At 46.1% G+C, this 22845-nt stretch overlaps 1 protein-coding gene and 1 pseudogene across 9 annotated transcripts in view; both read right to left on the reverse strand.

The window, feature by feature from the left end:
• Positions 1 to 22845, reverse strand: part of ZNF521 (zinc finger protein 521) — a 452135-nt gene that overhangs the window by 191979 nt on the left and 237311 nt on the right. Inside the window, exon 6 of one of the 9 annotated variants that reach the window (XM_063923625.1) lies at positions 531 to 592. The exons of the other annotated variants lie outside the window; for them this stretch is intronic. Within the exon in view, the coding sequence (XP_063779695.1) occupies positions 546 to 592 (47 nt within the window). The 3' untranslated portion in view covers positions 531 to 545. Of the gene's footprint in view, positions 1 to 530; positions 593 to 22845 lie in introns of those variants that run through there. 9 annotated transcript variants of the gene reach the window in all.
• On the reverse strand, positions 19661 to 19778 carry LOC134930703 (5S ribosomal RNA; annotated as a pseudogene).

Below are 22845 nucleotides of genomic sequence, written 5' to 3' on the forward strand. Positions count from 1 at the left end.
CTTCCACCAATCAGAGACCAGGGGCCGGATGTAATGACACCCGCGTTTGGTGGCCGTACGGAATGTCGGACGAACTCGCATGTTTTTTTTAAAGGGGCAATCACTTAAGGCATGGCTTTGCCTTGTATGTAATTGCACCTTTAAAAAAAAAAATCAGAGTTCGACTGGCATCACGCACGGCCGCCAAACTAGGGCGCATTACATCCTGCCCCTGGGCTTGTCCAGGTACAACATCCACACCCACTCAGACACCGCACAGGGATTGGAGCCTAGACACAGCTTCATCCTAGCAACTGCAGGTAACGGTGCTGGCCCACTACTTGTCAGAGGTGCTACAGCGGCAGCCTCCTCTCTCTACATGATTTGCGGGAGAGAATGATCACATGGATGTCCACCCCCTGTGTGCGGTGCTGCAGCACATATGCTTACAATTTTTCCGTATTCGTTGTGTGGGGCAAGGCAGCTTCCACGATTAGGCAACACCCCTCTTAACTTACCTAAGCCTGGTACTGGTCTTTACAGCCTATTAGCCGATGTAGCCATATTCATTGAAGTTTTCTGAGAGCTTTGGATGCCTCTCTTGGAACCTCAACTGTGGGCAGACACAAAAAAATGCAGGTATTTTGCCACTGCAATAAGCAGAGAACTGCTAAGGGGACAAAGTCAGTGCGAGGAAGGCCTCTATCGATGCACTGTCCCAGCATGATTTCAGTGATACATTGGCCTGTTAAGACATCTGATATCACGGGTTGGGGCTGTGTTACCCGGTATCCCGCTGTCACTGCACATTTCACATGCATGTGATAATAGTGAGGCCATTAAATTACAACCAAAGTTGAGTGAAAACATGCTGCTTATTTTCAGTGGAAGATACTATCAAATAACAAGATTGAGACAGATGATATAGCAAAATATACACATAATCAGTGGCGTGCGGTGAGGTCAGTGGCTGGTGAGGCACTGCAGCCATAATGTCCTTCGAGTATCGCCGATGACTCCTACCGCTGCAGAGTCAATGCCCGCTCCTGCCGCCGCTCCTGCCAATGCTCGCAGCCTCCCTGCTAATCAAACTTGTGATGAGCTGGAGGCTAATATATTGTCAACTGTTATAAATTTATGGGAAAGAGAGAGGAGGAATATGGGGAGATGGGAGAAAGGAGAAATTGGGGGGAGACGGCAGACAGGGGGAGAGGAATAGGGGAAGACAACGCAAAGGGAGAGAGTTGGAATGAGGGAGATGGCAGGCAGAGAGCGAGGAATAGGGGGAGAAGGAAGAGAGAGAGACGGGAGAGAGAGAAGGAATAGGGGGAGAAGGAAGAGAGAGAATGAATAGAGGGAGACGGGAGAGAGAGAAGGAATAGGGGGAGATGGCAGAGAGAAAAGGAAAAGGGGGAGACGGCAGAGAGAGAGGAGGAATGGGGGGGAGACAAAGCAGAGGTACAGAGGAGGAATGGGGTAGACGGCAGACAGCGAGAGAGGAATAGGGGAAGAAGGAAGAGAGAGAAGGATTAGGGGGAGAAGGAAGAGGGAGAAGGAATAGAGGGAGATGGGAGTGAGAGAGAGGAATAGAGGGAGACGGCAGAGAGGTGGAAAAGGTGGTGACTGGAGAGATGAGCGAGAGAAGGAGGAGGAATAGGGGGAGACCACTAAATATAGCAATAAGCCAGTATGTACTGTAAGTAAAAATCTGAACTAGTTAATGCAGTTACAAATGGGGGAATATAAAATATATAGTAGAATGTTTTTAAGAGAATTTGCACACAAATTAAAGGTGCACCTAAAAATCAGTGGCCCTCATTCCGAGTTGTTCGCTCGCAAGCTGCTTTTAGCAGCTTTACACACGCTAAGCCGCCGCCTACTGGGAGTGAATCTTAGCTTCTTAAAATTGCGAACAAAAGATTCTCAAAATTGCGACCACACACCTCTTAGCAGTTTCTGAGTAGCTCCAGACTTACTCGGCATCTGCGATCAGTTCAGTGCTTGTCGTTCCTGGTTTGACGTCACAAACACACCCAGCGTTCGCCCAGACACTCCTCCGTTTCTTCAGCCACTCCCGCGTTTTTCCCAGAAACGGTAGCGTTTTTTCGCACACACCCATAAAACGGCCAGTTTCCGCCCAGAAACACCCACTTCCTGTCAATCACATTACGATCACCAGAACGAAGAAAAAAACGTGAGTAAAATACCTAACTGCATAGCAAATTTACTTGGCGCAGTCGCAGTGCGGACATTGCGCATGCGCACTAAGCGGAAAATCGCTGCGATGCGAAAAAATTTACAGAGCGAACAACTCGGAATGACCCCCAGTGTCTCTTAGTGCATATCCCACCGAACCAACATTAACAAATCGTGTTAAAAAAAAGATACATAGATTTAAAGCGCTCCAATAATTAGCAATTCCACCATTAAACACCAATAGGTGAACAAAATATTTTATGAAGTACCGTTTTTCAGTTTTTTCACAAGAATACAAACAGGCTCAAATAGATCGTATTTTACTTCTTTTTCAGTAGGACCTGCAATAAATGGTGTCTCCATTTAATATATTTGGAAGAGCTCAAATAGCTCATAAAAGGGTACACCAAGACAAATATGCAATAGCGCACATTGGGGGTCATTCCGAGTTGATCGCACGTAGCAACATTTTCCTGCTCGTGCGATCAACTAGTCGCCGCCTATGGGGGAGTGTATTTTAGCATAGCATGGCTGCGATCGCTTGTACAGCCCTGCCATGCTAAAAAAGTTTTGTGTAAAATAAGAGTAGCCCTGCAGTTACTTACCCTGTGTGACGGATCCAGTGATGAAGGTCCTGGATTTGACGACAGATATCCGCCCTTCAAACGCCTGGACATGCCTGCGTTCGGATCTCCACGCCCGGAAAATGATGAGTTGACGCACCAGAACGCCTTCCTCCTGTCAATCTACTTGCGGTCGCCGCTGCGACCACTTTCATCGTACACGGCGTTGCTGCCCCGGCGATGGCCGTCGCCAGGCAACAACGCACCTGAACAATGTGTGCGCCGCGCATACGCAGTTCTGACCCATTTGCACCGCTGCGAAGAACCGCAGCGTGCGAACGGGTCAGATTGACCCCCATTATATTTTAAAAAACACAGGTTTAATAATACATTTAAAGACCCCCCTGGTGGAGGGGGGGTATGGAGGCTAACTACAGGGGAGCACACTTTGGGGAGGGGGCTGGAGGCTAACTACAGGGGAGCACACTATGGGGAGGGGGCTGGAGGCTGGCTACAGGGGAGCACACTACGGGGAGGGGGTATGTAGGCTGGCTACAGGGGAGCACACTACGGGGAGCGGGTATCGAGGCTGGCTACAGGGGAACACACTACGGGGAGGCGGCTGGAGGCTGGCTACAGGGGAGCACACTACGGGGAGCGGGTATGGAGGCTGGCTACAGGGGAGCACACTATGGGGAGGGGGCTGGAGGCTGGCTACAGGGGAGCACACTTTGGGGAGGAGGTATGGAGGCTGGCTACAGGGGAGCACACTACGGGGAGCGGGTATGGAGGCTGGCTACAGGGGAGCACACTACGGGGAGGAGGCTGGAGGCTGGCTACAGGGGAGCACACTTTGGGGAGGGGGTATGGAGGCTGGCTACAGGGGAGCATACTTTGGGGAGGGGGTATGGAGGCTGGCTACAGGGGAGCACAATACGGGGAGCGGGTATGGAGGCTGGCTACAGGGGAGCACACTACGGGGAGGGGGCTGGAGGCTGGCTACAGGGGAGCACACTACCGGGAGCGGGTATGGAGGCTGGCTACAGGGAAGCACACTATGGGGAGGGGGCTGGAGGCTGGCTACAGGGGAGCACACTTTGGGGAGGAGGTATGGAGGCTGGCTACAGGGGAGCACACTACGGGGAGCGGGTATGGAGGCTGGCTACAGGGGAGCACACTACGGGGAGGGGGCTGGAGGCTGGCTACAGGGGAGCACACTACGGGGAGGGGGCTGGAGGCTGGCTACAGGGGAGCACACTACGGGGAGCGGGTATGGAGGCTGGCTACAGGGGAGCACACTTTGGGGAGGGGGTATGGAGGCTGGCTACAGGGGAGCACACTACGGGGAGCCGGTATGGAGGCTGGCTACAGGGGAGCACACTACGGGGAGGGGGCTGGAGGCTGGCTACAGGGGAGCACACTACGGGGAGCGGGTATGGAGGCTGGCTACAGGGGAGCACACTACGGGGAGGGGGCTGAAGGCTGGCTACAGGGGAGCACACTACGGGGAGCGGGTATGGAGGCTGGCTACAGGGGAGCACACTTTGGGGAGGGGGTATGGAGGCTGGCTACAGGGGAGCACAATACGGGGAGCGGGTATGGAGGCTGGCTACAGGGGAGCACACTACGGGGAGGGGGCTGGAGGCTGGCTACAGGGGAGCACACTACGGGGAGCGGGTATGGAAGCTGGCTACAGGGAAGCACACTATGGGGAGGGGGCTGGAGGCTGGCTACAGGGGAGCACACTTTGGGGAGGAGGTATGGAGGCTGGCTACAGGGGAGCACACTACGGGAAGCGGGTATGGAGGCTGGCTACAGGGGAGCACACTACGGGGAGGGGGCTGGAGGCTGGCTACAGGGGAGCACACTACGGGGAGCGGGTATGGAGGCTGGCTACAGGGGAGCACACTTTGGGGAGGGGGTATGGAGGCTGGCTACAGGGGAGCACACTTTGGGGAGGAGGTATGGAGGCTGGCTACAGGGGAGCACATTATGGGGAGCGGGTATGGAGGCTGGCTACAGGGGAGCACACTATGGGGAGGGGGCTGGAGGCTGGCTACAGGGGAGCACACTACGGGGAGCGGGTATGGAGGCTGGCTACAGGGGAGCACACTACGGGGAGGGGGCTGGAGGCTGGCTACAGGGGAACACACTATAGGGAGCGGGTATGGAGGCTGGCTACAGGGGAGCACCAGTGGCGTAAGTTTGTCCCAGTTGCCCGGAGGCAAGAAAAATATTGGTGCCCCCCCTATAAATATATAAATATTTATTTGCTCCTACATAGCAAGCCTGCAGATTCTAACTACATGAAGCTACTACAAAACCGTTGCAACTAGGCAGATCTATGTGGGGGGTCCAGCCAAACACTACATAGATCTGCTCAGTCACTCACAATGCTGATCATTTCTCTGACAATTAATTTGCAAGTGTCATACCTAGGATTAAAACCCACAACCTATTACACTGGTAGCATGCACCTTACTGATGGAGATATCTGCTATTGCATAGGAAGTATGAGAATTCTAACTATATGAAGTTACTTGTAATTGTCAGAGAAATAACTTCATATAGTTAGAATTCTCATGTTTTCGTTATAGGAGCAAATAGCTTCATCAGTAAGGTGTCTGCTTCCAGTGTATCTATAATAAAGAGGGTGTGATTTGTAAGGTGTAGTGGCTAGTGGGGAAGTCAGCTATGGAAGAGGTACCGGCTGCTGTTAATTAACTTAATTGTTTAATGTAGCTGAACACATGGAACAGGAGGTGAGGTGCCCCCCTTCAAAGCAGGAGCCCGGCGGCAGCTGACTCCATTGCCTCCCAGAGTTCTGCCTCTGGGGAGCACACTACGGGGAGGGGGTATGGAGGCTGGCTACAGGGGGCTACACTGGCTACAGAAGATGGCTGCAGGCTGACTATGGGGGTGGGGACTGGCTACAGGAGTGGTAGGTGGGAGATAGAATACATACTACAGGCTGTATAGCTTACCTGCGGGCTGTGGCTGTCAGGAGTCGGGGATGAAGGAGGAACACGACTTATCACCTGGCCGGCCAGGAGCTGCCTAAGCCGGGTAAGCCCCATGGAAAGTTCGTGCCTGGGTGGGGGTGGAGATACACGGATGGACTGGAAGCTGCCTGTGGCTGCAATGTATCAGGAGGGGGGGATCACAGGGAGGGGGTTTAGGTTCGGCTGCTGCTGACTGTGGCATCAAGGTAGGAGGTGTGTGGAATGAGGCAGAGAGCCGAGGCCCAAAGGACTCCGCAGGAGTAGGCAGGCAGAGAACAGACAGGCATGGGGGCCTAGACATGGTCGGGGGCGTGGCCTAATCACGGACCCATGGCCATGCCCCCATAAACAATAAAACATCCTCATCATGCAGCCAGCCATGAAAACACCACCAGCAGCCGTCCAGGTAAAGAGAGCAGGGGACGGACATCATTGGCTGCCGCAGGTATCAGCTCGGGGAGTAGTCAGTGTCAGTGAGCCCTGGGAAGTGAGGTAGCCAGTCCGTCCCTGCCCACTACCCAATCACATCAGCCTTAGTGACAGGGGAGTAGTTTAATTTGTGCTGAAAGCACGCCCCTGTCACAGAGGCACTTCTAGAGGTGCCGCTTACAGGGATTTTTTCAATGGGCTTTTACAGCCCGATGTTTGGCCCCGCCTCCTGTTTCCGGCCCTTCCATATTGACAGCAGGAGGCACCAAGAGTGGTGCCTCTGAACACATTTAAAACTTTTTTTTTTTACATGATAAAAATGATTTAAATAATATGAAGGCTAAAGCAGATACTTATGACACAGAATGTGTCATAAGTATCTTCTTTGTATTATTTTAATCATAAATGACAGGGGAGGCACTGCCTCCCCTGACGTACAGGTAGGTACAAGCTCATTAGATGCTGCTCTGATATAACAAACTCAAATCTAAAATGTATCTTTCCACTGACACAGTACCATATCAGGTCAGTGTGAAAGATATACAGACAATGGGGGTAATTCCAAGTTGATCGCAGCAGGATTTTTTTTTTAGCAATTGTGCAAAACCATGGGGGTCATTCAGAGTTGTTCGCTCGTTATTTTTTCCTCGCAACGGAGCGATTAGTCGCTAATGCGCATGCGCAATGTCCGCACTGCGACTGCGCCAAGTAAATTTGCTATGCAGTTTGGAGTTTTACTCACGGCATTACAAGGTTTTTTCTTCGTTCTGGTGATCGGAGTGTGACTGACAGGAAGTGGGTGTTTCTGGGCAGAAACAGGCCGTTTTATGGGAGTGTGTGAAAAAACGCTACCGTTTCTGGGAAAAACGCGGGAGTGGCTGGAGAAACGGAGGAGTGTCTGGGCGAACGCTGGGTGTGTTTGTGACGTCAAACCAGGAACGACAAGCACTGAACTGATCGCAGATGCCGAGTAAGTCTGGAGCTACTCAGAAACTGCTAAGAAGTGTCTATTCGCAATTCTGCTAATCTTTCGTTCGCAATTTTGATATGCGAAGATTCACTCCCAGTAGGCGGCGGCTTAGCGTGTGCAAAGCTGCTAAAAGCAGCTTGCGAGCGAACAACTCGGAATGACCCCCCATGTGCACTGCAGGGGAAGCAGATATAACATGTGCAGAAAGAGATAGATTTGGGTGGGTTATTTTGTTTCTGTGCAGGGTAAATACTGGCTGCTTTATTTTTACACTGCAATTTAGATTGCAGATTGAACACACCACACCCAAATCTATCTCTTTCTGCACATGTTATATCTGCCCCCCCCCCCCCCCTGCAGTGCACATGGTTTTGCCCAATTGCTAAAAAAAATCCCGCTGCGATCAACTTGGAATTACCCCCCATAATAGTGGAAACTACTCAGATAGAAAGGGAACAACATTGAAAGAGAACAACATGCAATGCAATCTCCTACTGCATCAAGAAACAGCCATCTTACCCTCGCACAGCTAATTGTCCGTGTGACAGGACACTCAGCATTAGCAGCGAGGCTCTTAGCTATATACACTGTCGCACTTGAAACAAACAACTTGATTGCCAGATTTTGCTGTAATTACTTTGATATATGACAGCCTCATTATTCCCGTCACAAGAAGGAGAGATATTTCTAAAGTCATCATATTAGTTTGTTTGCTATTTCTTTTGAAGGCTAACATTATATGATTCTTACAGCGGGTGTCTGTTTATCACGCATGCACAGTACATCTGTGAAGCATTCTTTTGAATACGAGTTTCAGGTAGATTATAGTCTGTAATAGTGCAGTGCACCATTGAGGAGGCGTCACGCTCTGTCAAAAGGGCGTGTGTAAATCAACTTATCGGTGTATTTATTGCCACTCAGGGGTGTGTCCTAAAATGGCAGGTGAAAACTATAGTACTAAGAAATATGACATGGCTGCTGACACTTGATAGACCTGTTGGGATCTCGAGTATAGTATATACCACACAGTGCTGTGCTCTCATCTCATGTTATTCCCATGTTAGCTGTACGGCGGCGGTTCCCATCTCTCATTTCCCAATCCTCAACCCCTACTCACACCTACTGTATCTATAGGTTGTAATTTTCCCCACTATGTTTTGCTACAACTGCACATAGTTTTGTTAACCTTTGAAACTTGCACAAATGTATGAGATATGCCGCTTCCATTACTGTTCTGTTGTTCCGTCATTCTGATAGGCTGGTAACTATTATGAATGAAAAAGTATATACACACACATACATATATACACAGTATATATATATATATATATATATATATATGTGTATATAAAAGCAATTAGGCTGGCACTCAATCTCTGGTGTTTGTATGTGCCCGGGTGCCCTCCTGAAAACGCCTTGCAGCGAATTATCAATGTTCTGACGAAAGTTTAGTTAATAAACTGAAACGTTAACAGCTACTCATGGCGTGTGTCACCTACACTTACTGCAACTTTGAAGTCCTTGGAGTGCCGCCATCCACAAGCTATATATGTATATATATATATTTATATATGTACTGTATCTATCCTCAATACGCCATGCACTGCGAGATGACTGGCGTGAGTGAGCCACCAGTTACTGTGCAACTCTGCTTACGTCGGGTGTCGGGTGTCTTTTTTGCCATCAGATTTGCCACCACTATGCGAGTAAGATGCACAAGCAGACTCTGCTGATTAAAATCATATGCGCCATGTCTCTATATGCTGTGTGCGACTGCTGCTGTATCTGCATACGAAATGCTACGTTCCACAGTTTTCCAAGAAAAGTATGCAGACAGAGCCGCAGTCGCAAACAGAATTTACACATGCAACATATCATTTTAATCAACGTAGCTTGCGTGTGCGTCTTATTCGCATAACAATGTGAATACGATGCATTTCCGGAGAAAATGCACAAAAAGTTGCTCGGCGTTTGTAAATGCATAACAACTAGGCGCGAATAGAAGGGCTGTTTAACATTACGGTAGCAACGATGAGAGAGAACACGTCTGTACCTAAATATATATATATATAACACTGGGCAGTTTTCCATTCATTTTAACCAATAAGACAAAAGCAGAAAACATCTATACATGAACTGCCTGTGTAGTATAATGTACAGACACAAAGTGAGAAAATACCAACACGCTTCATTAAACACCATATATCCGAATTAGCAACCAAAGGAAAAAAATAGAACAAACTCGAATTTCCTTTCTACTGATTCCAGCAACTGGCTGGGATGCGCTGTGTTCTGTGGTGAAATGAGAAAGCAGGAATCTCTCTGCCAGAAATCATCAATTGTATTACAGTTCAATGCCATCTGTACTTCAGGATGCATTTCTGCAACAATAAAATGTACAGTTAGCATTTTTAAATACTGGCCAGCATTTGTGTATCTGTATAGACTGTGCGTAAAGACAGAAGGTCACAGCTCTAGGACAGGATGGAAAGGAGGTGAGAGAATACTATATGCAGTATCTTATTTTTGTTATTTTTGAAAAGGACGCCAGTATTCAGAGTCCAAAGTAGTCTCTTGCACATCAATTTCCCCTCTCCAGACTTCTCATGTTAACCCAATGATTTAGTACTCTGCATTACGAGCAATTCACCTGCCTCGGGTGTCCCTATGGTCCATTTCTCTAGGGAAGAAGATGCGGAATAATAAGTTCCACATATGGTGAAGTCAAGCTGCTTGGAGCCTGCAGAGTGTCTGCTATGGGGATAGCTGTTCCTGAAAGCCCCAGCTGGTACTTGGAAGAGATTCTGCATTACTACACCTCAGTGCCTGCCTGGTTCCCTTCGGAAACCGTTGGCTTCTCATACAACAGCCATTTTCGATCTCTTCAACCCTTTTCTCCCGGTTCTGCATCCAACTGAACAGTTGGTCCTCTACTGCTGGATAATCAAATTCTTCCATCTGGCCCTATCCCTGTGGAACTGAAAAGGTGTATGTGTGCTCCCGGTCACCATCACATACCAGGAGAGGCACTGACACACTGACAAAAAGCATTCAGCAAAGCAAAAGAGAAAAGCTTGGATCCAAAATTATATTAGAGCCGTATATACCTTATAAAAGAATTAAGCGGCCACAAACTTTTTTTTTTTTTTTTTAATTCGGTACTGAAGATGAACAGTTTCTGTGATGATAGAGAAGCATCTCGCCAAAATCCAGGCAGTGTTTTCAGATATCATACTGTATGAAGACATAACAGAACTTACAGCAATAGCAACTCATTTTGCCCCCAATCTTATATATCTGTGCTGAGAAAAGTAAACACTAACGAGAGAGATTTATGCATATTGCACTTGGCAAAAAAATGCGGAAGATGTACAGATGGTAAATGAACCATAAAAATGTATCATGTAATGCTGCAGCGTTAAACAGATATTAAGAAACACAAAACTACGATCACTCATTCAAAAGTCACGATATCAAACCGAAAAGCAAAAAGTTTTTAAAAAACATTGTTATTTTTCTTTTTAGACTAATAATAAAAAAATTGGTGATATACAACATAAGTTGATCTACTAAGTTCATTTCTCAACGTCCTGTCACCTAGTCGGCGACCTTGAGATAAGTAGACGGGCAAGTTGTATCTCCTCTGAGCATATTAATTACAGAGCTGCAATTCCCAGTATTTGCAGGGGCTTACAGATGCAAAATTATAAATTCTGATGGTAGAAGTCTGAAAGGTCATATTTTTCTTTAAACCCAACCAGGAATGAAAGCTGTTCCAGAAAATCCACTCAAGGCAGCCTTGAGAAATAAACATATTTATAGGGTTGTTTATAAAACCAGCAACAAACAAAGCGCACCATAACAACAGCGTCAGAAATATTCTTGCGTTATATTTGCTTAACAGGGTAAGTACATTATACACACTTACTTACATTCTAATAAAATCAAGCAGAAATGATTGTTTAGGCATTTCTAAAAGAGCATTATGAGCAATGTTGACTTTCAACCCGCGCATAGCAATGGTCTGCGGATGAATGATGCAAAATTAACTTTTTAAAATACGGCTTAGAATATGTAAACTATTGTGAGGCACATACTGTAACTTGGTGTCAATGAAGTTTACTTATAGTTTTCAGAACTAATAGCATATTCCCTAAAGTCCCTCTTTGGGACGCAGGATGCTTCTTCACAGGGGTGTTTTAACAGAGGGGGTCCTTTGCAGACTCTAGGTGCCCCCCCCCCCCCCCCTGCACGGCGCAATAGTCTCCGTCATTGTGCCGGAGTCTACTGTGCATGCGCAGGTCTCCGGAAACATGGCGCACGCCATTTTTCCGGAGACCAATTTCACTACTGCACATGCACGGTGGCCATTTAGGAAGAGATTTTTGCCGCGGCTACAGCGCCCGACGCGGGACTCCAGAAAGGTAGCTATTAATGGGTGCAATGGGTGCGGTGTGGGCTCCGCCTGTATGTACCACCCACATTGAACCCATTATAGAATCGCCAATGCTTCTACAGGATAAAAGTATGGATGTACATCTGAGTACACTATGGGGTAAATTTACTAAGATGGGAGATTTTTAGAACTGGTGATGTTGCCCATGGCAACCAATCAGATTCTACTTACCATTTATCTAGCTACTTCTAGCAGATAATAGATATAATCTGATTGCTTGCTATGGGCAACATCACCAGTTCTAAAAATCTCCCACCTTAGTAAATTTACCCCTATGTATATTAGTGGGGGAAACATGATTACTTTAATTTCAGTGTGCAGATTTTGGATACTGGGAATACTTATTTAATTTGAAGTTTTCTAGTTCTCGGTTTATAATGTAACTCTCTTTGGATTTGCATCTTTATGTTTTACCAGCAATAATAATCCAGGGGCAGTCTGGTGTGATCATTAAAAAATGCTTTCACATGCTCCACGATAAAGGTTGTTAATCTTCGCTGTGTTGGAGGGAGAGTGGGTTCTTCAGCCACACATAATGTAAATGGAGGGGTGTTGGAAATAGCACAAATAAGGAGGAGAAAGTCCAGCCTGCTATCAGTGATTGGAGGTGTCACAATGTCACTACCTCACTGGACTCAGCGGAGGCCAGAAGACAGGTCTGTTACCAGAACGGACTCCCGCACCCCTTCCACTCAGATAGCATCATTTTTGCAAAGGCATTTCCAGAAAATGCGCCCCATAAGCAGGTATATTTGTTGGGGTCACAGTGGCAAATCTGTCCTGGATGCAGGGTGTGCAGTGCTGCACACCCATTATAGACATATTACTGCCAGGAAGATTGTGAATGTTATAGTCTGTGATGAGTGTGAGCAGGAAGGAAGTTGTGGGTGTGCGTGCCAGTGAGAGATATTGGCAACGGGTGTGGATCATCAAATCGACAGTATCTAGGTCGACAATGTTTAGGTCGACCACTATAGGTCGACAGTCACTAGGTCGACTGGGGTGGAAGGTCGACAGGGTTTCTAGGTCGACATGTGCTAGGTCGACAGGTCAAAATGTCGACATAAGGTATTTTTTGTGTGTCGTTTTCTTCATAAAGTGATTGGGAACCCCAATTAGTGCACCGTGTCCCCTCGCATGGCTCGCGGGCAAGGTGCCTGCTTCGCTCTGCACAGATTACCGTTCCAATCGTAGTCCACGTGGATTGTTAAGTATGAAAAAGTTCAAAAAAACTGTTGTTGTTTTTTAAAACCTCATGTCGACATTTTGACCTGTCGACCTAGCACATGTCGACCTAGAAACCCAGTCAACCTTCCAACCCTGTCGACTTAGTGACTGTCAACCTATAGTGGTCGACCTAAACATTGTTGACCTAGACAGTGTCGACCTTCCGACCGGATCCCATTGGCAACAGGGATCTGCTGGATAACCACTAAGTGGAGGCTCTATTAAGCTTGAGGTTGGCTGAAAGAATCAGCGATTAAAGCTTATAAATGAAACATCATCTGCAGATGGAAGTGTGTGGTGAAGAAGCTTCATTGAGTGTGTGTAACATCAACGTAGATCAAAAGATCAATTTCAGTGGGGAAGAGGAGGCTGCCACCCACTACCATCAGTGCTAGCTTTAGTGCTTTGTGGGATTTGTGATTTTATACATTAAGGCCTGCTCGTTAGTGAGAAGATCCCTTAGCAAAGTAAAAAAAACAAAAAAAAAAAACATTTTTCCTAAACCTGGCCCGTTCTGGCAAGGGTTTTAGGCTGCGGAAGTACTTTGGCATCCAGTGAGATGATGATAGAAGACATGCACAGGAAAACCCTTCTGCAGCAGTAACAACAGTTGTAACTAGCGGTTGGAATGGCACGGCAGCCTCTGGCTTGCCAGTTGCCACTAAGAGTGGCGAGGCTGATTTAAGGCTACAGGATGTATCCGAGTGCAGAATATGGCATTAGCCCGTTTTCCTCTATTGGGAAGCCCAGGCAGAAAAGAATCTGATGATCCCAGCTGCATCTATTTTCAATGTACCGTAAATTGCTTGTGTTTCACTTGCTCATGCACACCAACTTCTTATTGGAGCTTGTATCCTGTGTCTGGCCCTTCATAAAGAGCCCCCAAAAACCATTCCAAATCACTGGGTCAATAAAAGAAATAATTTCACGTCAAATCTTAATATATAGGCCTCTTCGGGAGTTCTCTTGGAGAAAATAATAATTATTATTATTAATAATAATAATAATAGTAATAATAATAACAACAATAATTGCTTCACATTCTTTCGCCGTAGTTGCTGCATCTGGAAGCAGAGATGATTTTGGAAAGGAGCACAACTGGCAAAGCAGCTTTGTAGCCCGATACACAAATAATGTGCAGCTGTCGATTGTGCCTCATGCAATCATGTCATTTGTCAAATCTGTCCCTGTTATTGAGACAGGTGGTGCGCGCATAGTGCAGGAGATTTCTCTAGAATGTGATATTTTGTCTCCTATGTGTGAGACTGTCACACTGGTGGACTGATCCTGTTGTCACTGGCGAGCCATCAGGAGCTCACGATGGGTTTGTGTACTGTGGTTCTGTTGATATTAATATAGTGCAGATAAGTCTGCACATCAACACAAGCCACAGCAGGTTATATTTTTCCATTTGTGGTGTGAAGTGTTGCCCATAATTATAGTGTTATTCTGTATGTCACACAATCCCTTAGTGCCTTTAAAGTCACCTATTATAATTTTATCACTGTGTAAGCTTATGTAACCTCTCCCATATAACACTATTTGTTCCAAACTAATTTCAATATATCTTTTTATTGCTATAGTAGAAAATAGGATCGATACACATGTATAAGAACACATATATGCACAAGTGAAGCATTGGCACCCATTACACAAAATACAGATGTGTCCTTACTTACTGGTTGTCTATATGCCAGACAGTGTGACTGAGACCATCCGAGAGTAGTAGGGTACCAGATATTTCTTTAAATTCTGCATCTTAGTTGCATCACAGATGTAGCAAAAAAAAACACTCAAAGTGTACAAGAGATGCCAGGCAGTGACTTTCATGGCACAGGACTCAGTGTCAGTAGGCCTCATCCAGCAGCCTGGAATGCATTGCTCAGGAGTCAGTGTCAGTAGGTTGCATCTTGCAGCCTGGAATGCATTGCTCAGGAGTCAGTGTCAGTAGGCCGCATCTAGCAGCTTGAAATGCATGGCCCAATAATCACTGTCACTAGGTCGCATCCAGCAGCCTGGAATGCACGGCCATGAATCAGTGTCAGTAGGCCACATCCAGCAGCCTGGAATGCACTGGCCATGAATCAGTGTCAGTAGGCCACATCAAGCAGCCTGGAATGCACGGCCATGAATCAGTGTCAGTAGGCCACATCCAGCAGCCTGACATGCATTGGCCATGAATCAGTGTCAGTAGGCCACATCCAGCAGCCTGGAATGCACGGCCATGAATCAGTCAGTGTCAGTACATCTCATCCAGCAGCATGCAATGCATTGGCCAGGAATAAGTGTCAGCAGGCCTCATCCAGCATCCTGGAATGTATTGGCCATGAATCAGTGTCAGTAGGCCACATCCAGCAGTCTGACATGCATTGCCCAGGAATCAGTATCAGTAGGCCTCATCCAGCAGCCTGACATGCATTGGCCATGAATCAGTGTCAGTAGGCCACATCCAGCAGCCTGGAATGCACGGCCATGAATCAGTCAGTGTCAGTACATCTCATCCAGCAGCATGCAATGCATTGGCCAGGAATAAGTGTCAGCAGGCCTCATCCAGCAGCCTGGAATGCATTGGCCATGAATCAGTGTCAGTAGGCCTCATCCAGCAGCCTGACATGCATCGGCCATGAATCAGTGTCAGTAGGCCTCATCCAGCAGCCTGACATGCATCGGCCAGGAATCAGTGTCAGCAGGCCTCATCCAGCATCCTGGAATGTATTGGCCATGAATCAGTGTCAGTAGGCCACATCCAGCAGCCTGACATGCATTGGCCATGAATCAGTGTCAGTAGGCCACATCCAGCAGCCTGACATGCATTGGCCATGAATCAGTGTCAGTAGGCCACATCCAGCAGCCTGACATGCATTGGCCATGAATCAGTGTCAGTAGGCCACATCTAGCAGCCTGGAATGCATTGCCCATGAATTTGTGTCAATCAGCTACATCCAGCAGCCTGGCATGCATTACCCTGAAGTCAGTGTAGGTAGGCCACATCCAGCAGCCTAGCAAGCATTGTCCAGGAATTAGTAGACGACGTCCAGCAGCCAGGAATGGATTCAGAAAATAGGTGTTGATTATTTTCAGTCCAGGAAGATACACAACTAAGCATATTGAAAGTGCTATTCCATCTGGTTTAAGGTAGTAATCGCCCTTTTTAACTTGTGCAATGGTAATTTCTTCATAATTTGAAAAGTGCATGTGACATGCCAGGCTGGACTCTGTGTATAATAAGATATTTAGAAAGCTGACTTTGCGTACAAGCAACAAATATGCCTTTCTTTACTTATTTTTTATTGATGATGGAGGGGGAGTAAAATTCAAATGTGATTAATCTGTACATGTTATAAATCGTTAATATAGATCAGGTATAAAAATACAGCCTTACTAATTCATTTTCAGAAAAATTATACTGCTAAATCAACAAGACATATATATTGTCACTTTATTACCAATATTATTGAAAATAATAAAAAAAAGATCATGGAGACAATTTCATTGATACTTCTGCATCCACTCCGTCCCACAGGTCACACGATGTGACTCACTCTCCTAGCATGTGCCGCTAAACAGACAATGCTGCTATTTATCTGACTTATCCGAGCCTGTTCTCACCGTAGGAATTACAATGACTCATGTTAAGGTTAGCAGATTCATCATTGTCAGCATCAGTAGTATCAGGTAATGCAAACGGAATGATATCATTACCAACACTGCCATAAGATCAAGCAACACTGAATGGAGGTGGTGGTCAAAGAATTGTATACTGAGGAGAGGGGGAGAATGTCTTCCTTAGGGAAAACATCTGTATACCTACTAAGCTATTAACAATGCTATCAAAATCTCTTTCTATCTGTCTCTATCCAAATGTGCTCCTACTCGCTCTGCTTCCTCCTCATCTCCATCATCATCTTCAGGATCAGGATCTTGCGTTAGCTTTCATGAACATGGAATATGTACACTTATGGCTACCATTGCTGCCTTCATGGAAAATCATTGACAACTGATTTGTCTGCTGTAGTGATACCACTAAAGAAGTGTATTGTTGTTTGATGAAATAGTGCAGTTGTAGGAGCCTGTGAGTTTGACTTAATTTCAAAAGGGACACGACATAAGGGCATTATATCCTTCTGATGTTCAGGTGTTGCTACTAAGTAGCAATGGTGGAGCAGGGCAAACTGTTTCCCTGTGAACCCCCCCCCCCCCCCCAACCGGAGCCAGTAGAAAGCGGAGAGCTGCACGGACACTATGGATGGCTCTATAAACCACAGGCTGCATGCTCAGAGTGTCCTTCAGACGGTCCAGGCAGCATGGAAGCACCACTACCACAGGGTGCACTTCCAGACAACAGTGCTGCCCCCATGGCCCTGTATCCTAGGCAACAGCAACAATCACACACCCCTCCCTACGGCTCTGTGGGTAAGTGGTGGGTTGTTGTTCAATTTTCTTAATGCCACCGATGCACAAGTCAGATTTCTCCACCCAACTTGTGTGGTTCTTTTCAGCAAGGATTAGCTTCTTCTCAATGCTACATTTATTTTTGATATTAGTACTCTAGAATAGCAGCTGCATCCCAGCTTTTTAGTAAGTTTACAATTTAATGTTAATTTAATAATTTTAATCAGCAAAAGCTGCTTCTGAATGGTATGCACATCATTTTAGATGCATTTTAGTGGAAAAAGACGCACAAAAGACACTTGGCTCTACCAAGTAGCTTCACAGCATGGCATGACTAGACGGCTGTTTAATGTGCAGGCAGTGGTGCAAGTATGCTGGTACGCTCGGGTACGAAGTACCCTTAAGAATTTGGCAGCGGGTACGCAGTACCACCTGCCACACACTTTGCACCAGTGACCGCCATTACCACAATTATAATGCGCCACAAAGGAACAAGACCATGGTGCTTGGCAGCATGACAGTGCCTCCCATTTTGTCAGGGTTACTGGGAGCGCAACGGTGACGTCATGACGTCACATCACGCTTCCTCCTCTGGCGGCTGTGGCTGGCGTGAGGAGAGGAGCCTGATTACATTTTCCTGCAGCGTCCCTTGCTGGGAGCAGCAGTGCAGCTTTTTCCATTCACTCGGCTCATGTAGCGCATCGGCACTGAGCGGCTTTTGTTCTTCACAGGCTGGGATTCTGGGCATGTTTCCGACTTCCCTATGTGGGGTAATTACTTTCTAATATAATATGGACACTACTATATATTTCTATTATACCAGTGGCACTACTACAGTTTATTTTCCTTGTATAATGGAGGCTTACTATATATTGTTATTAAATTGGGGGCATTACTATATATATTTATTATACTGGGGGCATTACTATATATATTTATTATACTGGGGGTATCACGATATATTTCTATTATACTGGGGTTATTACTATGGGGGTCATTCCGAGTTGTTCGCTCGTTGTTATTTTTTTCTCGCAACGGAGCGATTAGTCGCTAATGCGCATGCGCAATGTCCGCAGTGCGACTGCGCCAAGTAAATTTGCTATGCAGTTAGGTATTTTACTCACGGCATTACGAGGTTTTTTTCTTCGTTCTGGTGATCTTAATGTGATTGACAGGAAGTGGGTGTTTCTGGGCGGAAACTGGCCGTTTTATGGGAGTGTGTGAAAAAACGCTACCGTTTCTGGGAAAAACGCGGGAGTGGCTGGAGAAACGGAGGAGTGTCTGGGCGAACGCTGGGTGTGTTTGTGACGTCAAACCAGGAACGACAAGCACTGAACTGATCGCACTGGCAGAGTAAGTCTCGAGCTACTCAGAAACTGCACAGAGAAGTCTTTTCGCAATATTGCGAATCTTTCATTCGCAATTTTGATAAGCTAAGATTCACTCCCAGTAGGCGGCGGCTTAGCGTGTGCTAAGCTGCTAAAAGCAGCTTGTGAGCGAACAACTCGGAATGACCCCCTATATACTTCTATTATACTGGAGACCAGGGGCGGATCCAGAAGAAAATGAAAGGGGGGACAACATGATAGGGGAACGGTTATAGTTATATATACATGCACCTAAGGCACGCGTGCTCCCAGGTAAGGGGTGTAGTATCAAGAGAAAGAGGGACCTGGCACCGGTGTAATTTATAATAGGATAGAGAAAGGGGCCAAAATGGACAGGTATTGGAAAAGAAAACGACTTTTCAAATGTAGTCCTTATTGGCGGTGCGCCCAGAGCTAGGAGGTATCTGTACATACACAAGGAGAGAAAGAAAGCTCTGGTGTGGGCGCACTCTTGAAAGAAAGAATCAAAGAAATTCTTCGAATATGAGTTGAAAAAATGTAAAAACAATGTTTATTGAAAAATTGATTAAAAGCTATTGATATCCCACTATGATCCAAGCGTTTCTTTGTGTTAGTTAATGAATGATTTGATTATTATATTATATTATTCTTTATTGGAAACAAACAATAAAGGTATAAGACAAAAGGAAAAGAAAGAAAATGTTCTGGTCTCGGTAATCACACAAAATAAATTAGAAAGGTTACAGACACTTGATAGTCTAGCAACCGTTTCTCCTGACCAGCACAGAAATTCTGTGTTACTGACAACAGAGAGATCCAATATTATGTCTTTGAAAGACCAATAAGATGGTCAATGTCGGACAAATTACTGATCACCAGGTATACCATAGGTCACAAATTAAGATTTAGAGACATATATGAGACATTTTTTGAGCATACTGCAGACATAGCCATGCTTGGTAGGAAGGAAAAGGGTAAAAAAATGTTGAAGAGGAAAAGTGAACAATGGAAAGAGACGGGGGAGGAGGTAGAGGAAGTGAAAAAGTGGTGATCCTGCTGTTGGTGTCCACCCTTCTGTTGAAGGGGAATAGTGTCCTTCTCTACAACACCAGGTATTCCCAAAAAGTCTCCTTTGAGGTACTGACCCGGCCCAACGCTGCTTAGCTTCCAAGATCGGACGAGATCGGGCATTAACAGCGTGGTATGATAGTAGAGAGGCTATCTACCAATGAGAGTGCACCTATGTAAGAAAGGTGAGAAAGAATGTGGGAAAGAGGAGGAGTGCAAAAATTGTGTGGATCTGCTTTCCACGTTAGGCGGGGGGACTCATCTGCCCATTGGCCAGCGATACACCCTGGATCGCGGATGAGAGTCCACAGAAAAGGGCTGGGTCAGTGAAGAATGTCAGGGAGGAGTGGGAGAATAGGAGAGTGATGTTGCTGAAATAGATTGTGTTAATGGTCACGGATAGATTGACCAAAGAAAGAGGAAGGAGCGCCTGATGTCTCTATATATGAAGAAATTGGCATGTCATGCAAAAGCACAAAAGTAGATGGGCGGTTCCTATGAAAACTGGAACCAGATACGTCCTGTGCATAGGCACTTAGTAGTGCAGTGGTATGAATTCACTGTTTGTGCACAGGGTTAGCATATTATCTGAAGCATATAAAGATAGATTTCTAAATTATATAGACTGATATCAGATATGCTGAGTGTGAGAGAACCTGTGAAGAGATAACACAGATTCACTGTTGATGAAAAAGTAGTAGACACTATTCCCCTTCAACAGAAGGGTGGACACCAACAGCAGGATCACCACTTTTTCACTTCCTCTACCTCCTCCCCCGTCTCTTTCCATTGTTCACTTTTCCTCTTCAACATTTTTTTACCCTTTTCCTTCCTACCAAGCATGGCTATGTCTGCAGTATGCTCAAAAAATGTCTCATATATGTCTCTAAATCTTAATTTGTGACCTATGGTATACCTGGTGATCAGTAATTTGTCCGACATTGACCATCTTATTGGTCTTTCAAAGACATAATATTGGATCTCTCTGTTGTCAGTAACACAGAATTTCTGTGCTGGTCAGGAGAAACGGTTGCTAGACTATCAAGTGTCTGTAACCTTTCTAATTTATTTTGTGTGATTACCGAGACCAGAACATTTTCTTTCTTTTCCTTTTGTCTTATACCTTTATTGTTTGTTTCCAATAAAGAATAATATAATATAATAATCAAATCATTCATTAACTAACACAAAGAAACGCTTGGATCATAGTGGGATATCAATAGCTTTTAATCAATTTTTCAATAAACATTGTTTTTACATTTTTTCAACTCATATTCGAAGAATTTCTTTGATTCTTTCTTTCAAGAGTGCGCCCACACCAGAGCTTTCTTTCTCTCCTTGTGTATGTAAGGGGTGTAGTATCACAGGGGGCGTGGCCTCACAGAATATGCCATCAGGTAATGATTGGCTGTAGGAGTGCATCCTGGTTTATTGCAATGTTTCACCCTGATGAAAAGGCTGATTGGGCATTGAAATGTTGGTCACCAGCACAATATAATTATTAAAGTCTTTAGTTGGTGGTGGCAGGTGCAGCATACCTTGTTTTGGGTACTGCACTGAGACTCAGACTGCAGGACACAAAACATTGATTAGCAGAAGCAGCCAGCTGGATCTCCAACAAGCAGCATAAGACATCTGCAGGACAGCCCTGTCACAATCACACGGGCAGCCTTCTCAAAGCTGAGGCTGAGTTTGACTGCACCTAGCATGGTGGTAAAGGAAGTGCTGGGAAACTGTGTGGTGCAGTGATGGTTAATGAAGCCTTCTGCGCTGTCATAAGTAACAGTCTTACTCGATGCTGGTATTTGAACCCCGCATCTGAGCTGGACTCTGGCCGGCTGGCAGTGGGGGACGTAGGTTGCGGTGTGAGCAGGAGGAGGCTGGAGATGCAGCTCCAGTCTCCTCCATTGGTTACCACATGGACTTGCTTTCAGAGCCGCAGAGGGTCCTAGTGCCTGCCGGCTCTTTTATCAAATCTGACTAAAGGAAATAGCAGTAGTGCTGCTGCTGTTCTCTTTTTGAAAAAAGTCACAAATGACAGGGGGGGCACAGGCCCGAGTGCCCTCCCCCTGGATCCGCCTATGCTGGAGACATTACTATATATTTCTAGCCCAGCCTCCAGAGTGCAAAGAAAAGGAGCTGTGTTGTGTGGCCATGCCGCTAGTGTCATGTAGCCACTCCCACTAGTGGCATGTGGCCACGCCCCCTCACAACACATGGTCACGCCCATTTTTCAGTACTCAGTACCACTAAGAAAATATTTCTACTTGCACCACTGTGTGCAGGGAGGCTAGATATATGTGGACACATCTGTATTTTGTGTACACACCCAGTCAGAGTGAGGATGACCACACCAACAAGCGCAAATCAATAGATAAGTTTGTGTGGCTGGGATATAAGCAAATGCAGCAAAAAATAATAATGAAAACAATTATCACACAGTGAGCAATATATGTGTTAGCCACTACAAAAAAAATAAAAAATACAACAAAAAATGACCAGTACATTAGTATTATAAAATGCATTGCACCAGATCAAGTTCAAAATTAGAACATGTAAAATTCAGCTGCTACACACTTATACAGATGGACTGCAGCTAGGCTCTCCTGAAATCAAGGAAGGACTGGGGCTGTGAAACAGACCTGGCACTTGCCGCATGCCTAACAAGGCAGGCGCCGTAACATGCAAAGGGGGTGCTGCCTCAGTTCACGGGGTATGCCACGAGTCATGGGGACCTGAACTCGTGACAAGCTCCCATCTATCTGTATGCCGGGTGGCTAATCAGGGCCATCTTAACAGCAGTGTAGGTCCCCCGGGCAAAGCAATGCACTGGGGCCCCTACACATCCTCCAGCGGTAGGTGTGGGGGGTGCTATCAGTGGCAGTTTTGATGTCCCTCGTGCGGTAGGGGGTGTTCTATCTTCTGCTCAGCATGTAGGATATGGAGCAGTAATTTCTGCTAATTACTCCTTTACTGCACAGATGGTGGGAGATGGGGCCGGAGGGAGAACATTAAACTGTAGAAGGGGGCATTGGGCTGAATGAAGGGGCCCTGGTACATGACTTCTAGGGTGGTAGGGGGTGTTTCATATGCAGGGGAAGGGTGGCTAGTGGAATGGGCTTAAATATTCATGATTTTCCGGTGAGAGGGCAGCTGCTTGACTGCAGATATCTCCAGTTATTAGGTTTCAATGGGATAGAAAAAACTAGAAAGT

Source organism: Pseudophryne corroboree, chromosome 5 (assembly GCF_028390025.1).
Source record: "Pseudophryne corroboree isolate aPseCor3 chromosome 5, aPseCor3.hap2, whole genome shotgun sequence".
NCBI lineage: Eukaryota > Metazoa > Chordata > Amphibia > Anura > Myobatrachidae > Pseudophryne > Pseudophryne corroboree.